The following is an 11,282-nucleotide window of genomic DNA, read 5'->3' as shown; positions in this document are numbered from 1 at the left end:
TTCAGTTTTATAAGGAATTTAATTAAATATTTGAATTTCATTAATAACTAACTTTTCTGTTTTTACAATAAGCTTTGAGACCAGCAGCCTCTTCTGGTCCAGGTGTGTCCAGGTGTGTAAGGAGTCTTTCCCTCCTGATCATCTCCAGTCTGACCCGTTCCAGCAACAGAACCAGCTCAGAAGTTCTGAGGATCCCGATGGACTGAAAGGTTCTTGTTGAGTCCAGTTTGGTCCGAATGTCTTCTGCTGAGCCAGCAGTTCATTGCTGCTGCCAGGGCCCATGGAGCAGGGAACTCTGGGTAATGTAGTCCTGTGTGATGCAGGAGGCTGCATCTGAGAAAGACTTGATATGAAATGTGATGCTGAGATCACATGGAGTCCTTCAGCCCACAGAACGGCATGATGGGAGTTAGAGTCCAAACAGGAGGAGCATTGGGTTGTAGTCCAAAAAACAAAAAGAATCCAAACAGAGTTGTAGTCCAGATGGAGGATGATGTGGATGTTTTACAAAGTAAACTGAAACTAAATTTTAAACAAATATTCCTCTGAGGAAACCATTAAATAAAATAAATACAACAAATCAAATAAAATGATCTTTTTCTCAACCATCAGATCTAAATATTTTAGATCTGACGAGTCATGGGAGTCTCTGATAGACCTCAGAGTTTGGTTTAGGTCGCTTCTGCCTTGGGCCGGCTCTGACAGGAGAGCTGAGGGAGTTGTAGTCCTAAAGAGGAGGATTGTGGGAGTTGTAGTCCAGTGGTTGTGTGGTAGTTTAAGCCCTGAATAGACTGTGTGTTTGAGCCCCTTGGTTTTATTTACAGTCACACACGTCTGTATGCACACACACACACACACACACACACACACACACACACACACACACACACACACACACACACAGCCCACTTCCACATCACAGAAAGTCTTAATAAATAATGATAAATATGTTTCTATAAATACTTGGATCTGGTCCTACAGTCTCTGATTCGTTATCTCAGGATTATTCGTCTCTCTGGACAGGAAGTGGTCGCCATGGTTACAGCAGTCTGAGCTTGTCCATGTCCTGTGGCTCCGCCCACAGCAGCTGGAGGAGGTGATGGTGGTTGCCATGGAGACAGAGGCCAGCCAATCAGAGTCTGTCCCGGGCAGGAACCCAGATGTACGGTCCGCTCTGCTCCTCGATGACCAGCTTCACCTGGAGGTAGACCTCATCGAAGCTGTCGCCCTGGGCAACGGCTGGAGGAGACACAGGAAGGAGCAATCTGATTGGTCGGTTAGAGACAGGATCGCTCTGATTGGTTGGTTAGAGTCAGTATTAATCTTTTTGGTTGGTTAGAGACAGGATCGCTCTGATTGGTCCAGGTCCTCAGGTGTTCTTACCTGTGAAACACTCCAGGAAGTCCTGCTCCAGCTTGACGGCTCGGTCCAGAGCTTTCCTGGCCTGATCCTCTGAGAGACGCTTGTTCAGGTCCCTAAAGACAATCAGGGAGACGATTCAGGACAGAGGAACCGGGAGGGTTCTGGACCCGGTCGGGTTCTGGACCGGGTCTACAGCCAGCTCAGGTAAAGGTCAGGTAATGTGACTTACAGGATGTTCTCCAGGGAGCGCGGGCGGATGAAGATGGCAATGGGATGGAGGTGAGCCGCTTGCAGACGCCTCACAGCGTTGGCTGAAACATCCAGGATGCAGTGCTTCCCCTGGAACAGCAGGGGGTGACAGTTAGCCACAGATAAGGAGGTTACAGGATCCTGGGCCTTCAGGGGTCAGGAGGTCATGCTGTGGTAAACATCAGCTGACCAAACACCTGGAGAAACCTTTGGATTTATGCAAGAACCCAGAACAGCAGCTTCTATACAGTCTGTGTCTACAGCGCTGCCGGCCCTTTAAATCCGCTTGTAGAAGCCTTTAGGACAAATTATGTTTATATTTAATTTGGTATATTGGACTATTCTAAGGTCTTACTGTAAATCTGCATATGTAATTGCAGTTAAGGACTTGAGGATGTGGCCAGGCTGAATCAGTCGGGCAGTTGGAGTGAAGCCACACAGGTTTTTCACCTCTCTCTTTTTCTTTCTCTCTCTTAGGACTCTTTTGTTTACTCTATTATTTTTGTGGAAAAGTAACATTTGTACTGTTTTTATTTTTGAAGTAAATCGTTAACTTTCATCGAGGACCCAGTCTGTTTTTTTGTCGTTTCGTCATCAAGTGGACCGAAGGGAAAGCACGGAGAGCGTCCAGCTTATGGCTTCATTATTTAGGAACCTCCTACACCGCTGGTCTCAGATCATCAGACCATCTGATATCATCTCTATGCAGACGATGCTTCACTGGATGACTGAAGGTCTCCTTCATTGTTTATTTACTCATCATCGACCAGTGAACTCCAGGTCCAGACTGACCGTACACCTGTCCCCCTTCCTGTCCACCTGTCCCCCCGTCTCTCACCTGTCCCCCCTTCTCTCACCTGTCCCCCCGTCTCCCCCTTCTCTCACCTGTCCCCCCTTCTTTCACCTGTCCCTCCCTTCTCTCACCTGTCCCCCGTCTCTCACCTGTCCCCTCTTTCCCATCTCTCACCTGTCCCCTCTGTCTCTCACCTGTCCCCCGTCTCTCACCTGTCCCCCCTTCTCCCACCTGTCCCCCCTTCTCTCACCTGTCCCCTCTTCTCTCACCTGTCCCCTCTTCTCTCACCTGTCCCCTCTTCTCTCACCTGTCCCCTCTTCTCTCACCTGTCCCCTCTTCTCTCACCTGTCCCCCCGTCTCTCACCTGTCCCCTCTTTCCCATCTCTCACCTGTCCCCTCTGTCTCTCACATGTCCGCCCTTCTCTCACCTGTCCCCGCCTTCTCTCACCTGTCCCCTGTCTCTCACCTGTCCCCTCTTTCCCATCTCTCACCTGTCCCCTCTGTCTCTCACCTGTCCCCTCTTTCTCTCACCTGTCTCCCCACCTCACCTGTCCCCTCTTTCTCTCACCTGTCTCCCCACCTCACCTGTCCACCCCTGTCTCTCACCTGTCCCCCCTTCTCTCACCTGTCCCCTCTTCTCTCACCTGTCCCCCCTTCTCTCACCTGTACCCTGTCTCTCACCTGTCCCCCGTCTCTCACCTGTCTCCCCGCCTCACCTGTCCCCCTGTCTCTCACCTGTCTCCCCGCCTCACCTGTCCCCTCTTTCTCTCACCTGTCCCCCTGCCTCACCTGCTCAGCCACCTGCCTGACGCTCTGCACCGACGTCCCGTACAGGTGGTTGTTGTACTGCCCCGCCTCGATGAAGCGGTGCGACTGGATGTCCCGCTCCATCTGTTCCCGTGACGACACAAAGTGGTAGTCCCGCCCGTCCATCTCGTAGTCCCTACGGGGACGGGTGGTGTCTGCGGGCGGAGACAGGACGTGACATCACAGACTTCCTGTCTCTCAGAGTGGTGACATCATCAGGAGGAAGACTTACGGGGAACGCAGGAGCCAAACTTGTCTGGATACTCAGACAGCAGGTCGTCGTTGACCCGGTCTTTGGTCGGACCCAGGATGATGACGGGACGGGCGTAGTCCACTGGGGACAGAGGGACAGCGGTTAGGACAGGGACCGTCCAGGCGTCTTCAGGAGACGGTCTGGTACTAAACATCCTTCAGGAACCAGGACTGAATCAGTTACAAGGTGAATGGAGGTGAAAGACCTGCTGAGGAGAAACCAGGAACCAACAGACCAACATGTCATCTGGTGACCTTCAGCAGGTCATGAAGGTCACGCCTCCTCGCTGGAGTCTTCACCTCAGACCAGGAGGGTCCAGTCTGTCCTCAGGGACAGTGTCCTGCAGGTTTCAGTTCCTCCTCAGCAGGTCAAAGTTCAGCAGCAGCCAACGAGCCATGAGTTGGTCCAGGATGAACCAGAGAACTAAACTAACCAGGACAAACTAACCCATCAGTTTGTCCCTGCAGGACGGACTGGGCACTCTGACCTTAGAACAATGATCTGGTTCTCCTGATCTGGACCAGAATCCTTTCTACTCTGACCTTTAACCTTTCCTTTCCCCTGGGTTTCCTCTCAGGAAATAGACCAGTGAGTCTGTTGGTCAGAGGAACCTCTGGTTCTGGTTCTGGTCCAGTAACCAGTGAGTCGGGATAAAGGTTCTGCTGGTACTGACCTTCAATCTGAGTGACGAGTTCGTAGCTGTGGATGAAACCGTCTCTACCTGCAACAGAAACAGACGGATGAAAACAGGTGGAGGCAGAGAAAGGTTCTGTTAGAGCTCAGGCCACGGCCCGGTCCACTGGCCTGTAGAACCTCCCAATAGAACCTCCTTTAAGCCGTCCAGAATCTTCAACAGAACAGGCTGAGGTCTGGACTTTGACTAGGCCATTGCAGGGTTTGGTTCTGTTCGTTGTCAGCCAGAGATTGGCTGAATGGATCAAGGTTCTGTTGATGACCCGGTTTGGATGAAGCTTCACTGTTTACAGAGGAGATCCTGGTCCAACCAGAGATCAGAGGGTCTCCTGCGGAACAAGCCCTCATCATCACACTGCCACCACCGTTCTCCACAGCTGGAAGGAGGAGCTTCTGCTGATCTGCAGGGTCTGGTTTCCTCCATCTTGGTTCTGTTCGTCCTGGTTCTGTCCGTCCCGACCCATCGTCTCCTCTCTGGTCTCGTCTGTCCAGAGGACATTGTCCCAGACGTCTTGGCTCTGCTAACCTCAGTCTGGCGGCCATCTTGTTTACAGAGAGAAGTTTTCTCCTTCAACCCTGAGATGTTTCCTCTTGTTCTACCTGGGGACGGATGGACTACAGATGGCCTGGAGGTGACCTTTGACCCTTCCCAGGTTGACCGGCAGCAGTAGCTGATGCTCTAGAGTCATTGCTGATGTCTTTCCATCCTGGTGTTGTCTCAACATGAACATGAAGCTTCTTTCTCTGAATGATGTCCGTTTGTTTCCACATCAGTCTCCAGTTATTAACCGATGATCATTAAAGCCTCTTTAGTTCAGCATCATGCTAACATGTATTATTATTATATATATTTATAATAATGTACCTTTACTCTTCATGCGGGACCACTCCTTCCTCTCCACCCTGCAACACAAACAGAAACAGTTAGCTGCTGTAGCTATAGCAGCGACAGTTAGCTGTAGCTAATGTAGTGACTGTTAGCTGTATCTATATTAGTGAACATTACTCTACCGTAGCCGTTAGCTCTACAAGTAGAGATAGCTGGTAGCTATAGCAGCGATGATTAGCTGTAGCTATAGCAGCGACCGTTAGCTGTAGCTATAGCAGCAACAGTTAGCTGTAGCTATAGCAGCAACAGTTAGCTGTATCTATATTAGTGAACATTACTCTACCGTAGCCGTTAGCTCTACAAGTAGAGATAGCTGGTAGCTATAGCAGCGATCATTAGCTGTAGCTATAGCAGCGACCGTTAGCTGTAGCTATAGCAGCAACAGTTAGCTGTAGCTATAGCAGCAACAGTTAGCTGTAGCTATATTAGTGAACATTACTCTACCGTAGCCGTTAGCTCTACAAGTAGAGATAGCTGGTAGCTATAGCAGCGACCGTTAGCTGTATCTATATTAGTGAACATTACTCTACCGTAGCCGTTAGCTCTACAAGTAGAGATAGCTGGTAGCTATAGCAGCAACCATTAGCTGTAGCTATAGCAGCGACCGTTAGCTGTAGCTATAGCAGCAACAGTTAGCTGTAGCTATAGCAGCAACAGTTAGCTGTAGCTATATTAGTGAACATTACTCTACCGTAGCCGTTAGCTCTACAAGTAGAGATAGCTGGTAGCTATAGCAGCGACCGTTAGCTGTAGCTATAGCAGCGACCGTTAGCTGTAGCTATATTAGTGAACATTACTCTACCGTAGCCGTTAGCTCTCTACCTGTAGAGCTAACGGCTACGGGGGTCAGCTGGTCTACTAGCCTGTGCTTGGAGGGGATGTATCCCAGCTCCTCTAGCTCCCCCTGCTGGTTGAGTCTTCTGGCCTGCCACCACTCGTCATCAGCGCTGTCCATCACATGGAGAACCTCCCCGAAGTTAAAGTCCAGAGCCTGAGACAGAACGCCGCAGTCCCACTGCTTATCGTAGTCAAACAAGGCTCTGCAGTGGAACAGGGGGCAACACAGGGCAACATCAGCAACGACATGAAGGGCAACATAAGCTCCACCCCCTGCTCAGGTAGCCAACATGGTGGCTAACATGGCAGCTAACATGGTGGCTAACTTGGTGGGGTCAGGTACCTGACGTAGAAGGTGCGGTTGGCTCTCAGGCTGCCTGATGAGCTGTTCATCATCTGCTCTCTCAGGTCGTGGATCTTTGCCTCAAAGCGACTGTACTCTGGACAGGAAACAGGAAGTAGAGCGCATTGTGCTGGTTAGCATGACCTCATTAACACGCTAACACCGCGTCGTGTTTCTGAGCTGCTCACCCTCTGGTCTGTACTGAGCCACGATGGTCACCGTCTGGCCGGCGTTCTTCAGAGCTGCTGCTGCCTGTTCATGTGTGGCGAACCGCAGGTCCACCCCGTTCACCTGGACAGGAGGGACAGGGGGAGACAGACGGGGACACAGTGGACAGGGGGACACAGAGGACAGGGGGAGACACAGGACAGACAGGGAGAGGTGTTAGTCAGGTTAGTGGTCAGTACCACTGTCCTACCACCAGGGGGCTTTACTACAGCCATGTGTATGGACTGGTCTCAGGGTGAGGACAGGGGACCTGGTCTCTGTCTGACCCAGAGGATCTGGTCTGATTACAGTTCAACAGTTGATGTGGTTCTGGTTCTGTTCTCCAATCCAGAGTGGACCAGACCTTCTTTTATAAACCGGTACTCCCCTCTCAGGATCTGCCCCGGCCCCCCAGTGGTACTTCCCCCCCAGTATCTCCCCCCCTCTATATCTACCCCCCGCCCCCTAATTCCCCCCCAGGTATCTTCCCCCCCCCTCCACTCACGCTCAGGATCTGGTCCCCCTTCCTCAGCTCCCCGCTCAGGTCGGCCGGCCCCCCCGCCAGGATGAAGGAGATGAAGATGCCCTCTCCATCTTCCCCCCCCACGATGTTGAAGCCCAGCCCGGTGGCCCCCCGCTGGATGCCGACGCGCCGCGGCTCCCTGGAGTACTCCTCCTCTCCCATGATGCCGCGGGGCAGCGGCGAGTATCGCCGAGGCGACGGCGGCGCCAGGGCTGCTGGGTAATCGCAGAGGTAGTCTGGATCCATGTAGGCTGCAGGGAGAGAGAGTCTGAGGACCAGAACCAGCAGTACCTATACCTGGTGAGGTCCAGCGGGCCGGAACCCGACCAGAACCGGCTCTACCTACCGCTGGTGAGGTCCGGCGGGCTGTAGCGCTCCCCCTGCTGGCCGAACGGGGCGGTGGGCGTGGCCACCTTCAGGTACACCACCTCCCCGGTGTTCTTCAGCGCCGCCACGGCGTCCTCATGCAGGACGTCCTCCAGGGACATGTGGTTCACCTGCAGGGGGCGCCACCGTTACCACTGAACACCCGGCCCGCTGGGCCTCCAGAACCAGAACCGGTCCACTTACAGCCAGGATCTTATCCCCGATCTGCAGCCGGCCGTCCCGATGCGCCGCGCCGCCATCGATGATCTTAGTGACGTAGATGCTGTTGTCTCCAGGAACGTGCTGGTTCCCCACGCCGCCCGCGATGCTGAAGCCCAGACCTGGACCCGACCGGAACCGGACCAGAACCAGGTAGACAGAGAGAAACCAGGTGAGTTATTATAAAAACATAAAACAATAAACTTAAAAAAGGGAAACATTTCATTAAAGAAGCAGTAAGGAGACGTGATTAAACTTTATCCACCTTATTCCCAGCTCCCATGAGGCTTTGCGTGATTTATGGCGCGACCTCCGCCATTTGTTTACATGTTAGCAACTGGCTAACCGGCTTTCGTCAGAGGCTTTAGGCCATAAAATATGTGGGAACACCAGCTGTCACAGCTTAAATGCGGCAGTATTGTTTTACCGCTACCTGTAGGTACCGACAGGAGGGATGGAGACCCAAAGAAACGGCTGTAATAACCCGCATTAGCATTAGCATTAGCATTGGTAAATGAGGCGTCATGAGGCGTTTCGACTCATAGCAACACTGTATTGATTCTGTGTCACTGAATACTGACACCTGCTGGACATTAAAAATTCCTACAGGCAACGTAGTGATTTGATGACCTAGTCTATACAATAAGATTTAAGTCAGGGGTGTCAAACGTACGGCCCACGGGCCGGAACCGGCCCGCCGAACGATTTAGTCCGGCCCGGGGGCTAAATGCATTATCACTATTCATGAAAAAACATATACTTCGTTTAGTTGAAAATCTGCAGTTCCTATACTGTCCACGAGGGGCGCTGTGTTTTATTCAGAGCACACAACATGATGCAACACTGCAGCGGAACTAACAGCAGATGGCAGCACTGAGCTTCAGGTTCTGTAAACAAGTTCGATTCTATGCTTTACCAGCTTTTTATTTTGGCCCTGGTAACCTCATATTTCTCGTGCATGCTAACATACATACATGTTATGTATGCAAGTTTTTCTATATGTATGCATTTTATGCATCAACAAATGTATTTAATCAAATGTCTGTTTAAAACAGCTGACACTTAAGATTTCAAATGTGTGAAGCCAGATAATTTGTTCAAATTGCTTCCCAGATGTTGAAAATTGATTTTAAATCTTTTCTTAATTTTTGTTGTATTTTGTGATGCAGTTCAGTGTTTTTACGTTCCAGAAACTGTGAATAAATGTTTTGCAACATTGTACAATCACTGAGATCAGTTCTTATGCATAATGCACTTAAATAAATGCTTAACTGAGTAAAAGTATTGTTGAAATTGCAGATACCTTTCTCAAAAACTGAGATTATTCATAATATATTTTGTAAAAGTGAAATTCGTTTAATACAAAAATCAACAACAAGTCCACTTTTATTGGTTCTATTTAATCTTGCAACATCTACTTGTGTGGCCCCCTGCCGATCAGATTAAGCTGTATGCGGCCCCTAAACCAAAATGAGTTTGACATCCCTGATTTAAGTCTTTGTATTTTATTGAATATTATTATGTCATATCTTCAGTTAAATTTAAAATACATTTGATATACAGTCAATAAATGTGAACAGGTACCATAAAGTGAAAATTTAAGTGAATGTGTTTGAATGAGGATGTGGACTGTTTTTTCCACACATTTTTATTAAAAAAAGTTTTTACAACCTTTTGAAATTTAGCCTGTTTCGCTTTTATGACAAAACTTCTGCTGTAGAAAAAAATGAAGTAAACATTACATTTACAGCGAACCCTTGTTTTTCTTAGGGGTTGCGTTCCGAAAATAACCCATAATAGGCGAAATCTGTGAAGTAGTTATCTTTATTTTTTACAGTTATGACACAGCATAAATAAATACTCTACGTTGAAACCAAAGAACAAAACCTGTTTTCAGGTCAGCGGATGTGCGTGTGCATCAATCGGGCCTTAATGTGATCCATGTCATGTCATTAAAGCGTCTCCTCCAAGCTGCCCCGCGAGATCCACAGCTGGATCTATGGCAGAGTGATGGATCTCATTAAACGAGCCTCCGGTCGGGTTCTGTTGCCTCTGGCCACAGTTTTTTGTTGTTGTTTTTTTTCAGCAGACCAGTGGTGGAGAAAGTACTCAAAAAATGTACTTAAGTAAAAGTACAAATACACAGGCAAAAATGTACTCAAGTAAAAGTCAAAGTACCACATTAACATTTTACTTAAGTAAAAGTAAAAAAGTACTGGCTTTTAAAAATACTTAAGTATTAAAAGTAAAAGTACTTGCTGAATACATAACCGAATCGCTAATATCATTAAGTGAACTGATCGTATTTAATTTTAATACATCATAAATGTGCCATTTTAATGAACAATGCCACAGATTAAACATGTTCTTATTGTGTTTATTCTCTGTAACAGTTTAGACTTAGATATGTGATTCTATGAATCATAATTTCAGGGATGGAAACATCTCGTCTCCTGTCCTAACATAGCATGAACTTCATTAGTGACATTTATTTAGAAAGAAATCCAACAGAAAGGGGATGGAACGAAGGTGTGTGTGTGGGGGGGAAGACATGCAGCCAAGGAGCCACATAGCAGAGTTGTAGTCAAGACCACCGAACCCGAGACCAAGACCAGCGCCCTGCACTACATGACAGAATAAAATTAAGTTTACCTATCAAAATTGGTTCTCAGATTGATCTGAAAGATCCACATTCCCATAAAAACATCTAGATGTTAAATACTTAGAGCTGAAATTTATTTAACCAGTATCAATTAAAACTCATTTCATTCTGTTTTGCTTTCATCGCTGTGCTACAATCAGCAGAGGTCTCCTGCTATCCTTAGAAAAATAACACCCTGGACGGTTGTCCATATTGCCCATGTCAGAAACCACAACTGTCTGCACCATTAAACCATGAAACACAGCAATTAACTGTAAACAACACTATGAACACTTTCCAACGGTGTAACAAGCAGAAGGAGCACCGTGACTGTTCTCATCCTCCCTCCCACTGCATGTTTGCCACCATGACAGGAGACGAAATCAATCAATGAGCATGTTCTGTGTTCGTTCAACTTTTACTTATTCGGCAATTAAATAAATGTGTGTGTGTGTTAACTACTGCAGTGTACACAGAACAAAGAACGGCTCTCAGTGAGGCTTCAGTCCCATCAACCTTAGTAAAGATGAACCAGAAGAATCGGATCGTTCCTGAATGTCATATCAAAGCAGACTTTGGTCACAGCGTTGTCCCATATATGCGACACCTCAGTCAACACCTCCACACAATAATTCAGCGCATGAGTGACAACTTTTTTTCATCCAGATGCAACATGTGTCAGTACAGCTAGCTTTGCTAGCATCACATCCACAGATCTTACCTTTCTTTAAGCTTTCCTTCTAAGTGACACTAAAAGTTGGACGAAGTCCCCACCGTCTGTGAAAGCGAAGCGCTGCTGGTTTTACATGTCGCCATATCTTATGATTTATGCAGCTATTATCGATTAGTTAGACATCTTCTCCCGCTCAGAGGAAACCACTGCGCATGTCTGGAGCTCCGCGTGCGAGTAAAGGTGGAGGCGATGGGTGACAACAGACACTAAGTCACGTTATTGCTTGGATTTTACGGCGCCACCTTAAGTCCCTGAACTTCACATTTTAACGGAGAAAAAGAAAAACGCGACGTGGATGTAACGAGTAACTCGACGGTTTTGTAGAAATGTAGTGAAGTAGAAAGTACAGATACTTACTGTAAAATGT

The 11,282-nt window shown here is 48.2% G+C and overlaps 1 protein-coding gene across 1 annotated transcript in view; it reads right to left on the bottom strand.

Annotated features, from left to right (window-relative positions):
- LOC106908923 (disks large homolog 4-like) overlaps positions 1-11,282 on the bottom strand; it is a 36,531-nt gene continuing 25,249 nt past the window's right edge. Inside the window, exons 7-19 of the mRNA XM_014975188.2 lie at positions 7,527-7,663; positions 7,303-7,453; positions 6,939-7,207; positions 6,415-6,517; positions 6,227-6,323; positions 5,910-6,086; positions 5,023-5,060; positions 4,138-4,185; positions 3,444-3,545; positions 3,194-3,366; positions 1,592-1,701; positions 1,384-1,475; positions 1-1,239 (exon numbers count right to left, since the gene is read on the bottom strand). Of these exons, the coding sequence (XP_014830674.2) occupies positions 1,133-1,239; positions 1,384-1,475; positions 1,592-1,701; positions 3,194-3,366; positions 3,444-3,545; positions 4,138-4,185; positions 5,023-5,060; positions 5,910-6,086; positions 6,227-6,323; positions 6,415-6,517; positions 6,939-7,207; positions 7,303-7,453; positions 7,527-7,663 (1,604 nt within the window). The 3' untranslated portion in view covers positions 1-1,132. The remainder of the gene's footprint in view (positions 1,240-1,383; positions 1,476-1,591; positions 1,702-3,193; positions 3,367-3,443; positions 3,546-4,137; positions 4,186-5,022; positions 5,061-5,909; positions 6,087-6,226; positions 6,324-6,414; positions 6,518-6,938; positions 7,208-7,302; positions 7,454-7,526; positions 7,664-11,282) is intronic.

The sequence above is a fragment of the Poecilia mexicana genome, unplaced genomic scaffold (assembly GCF_051168715.1).
Source record: "Poecilia mexicana isolate PSO_F unplaced genomic scaffold, ASM5116871v1 scaffold_18, whole genome shotgun sequence".
Taxonomy (NCBI): domain Eukaryota; kingdom Metazoa; phylum Chordata; class Actinopteri; order Cyprinodontiformes; family Poeciliidae; genus Poecilia; species Poecilia mexicana.
This window is presented reverse-complemented; position numbering and strand designations above follow the sequence as displayed.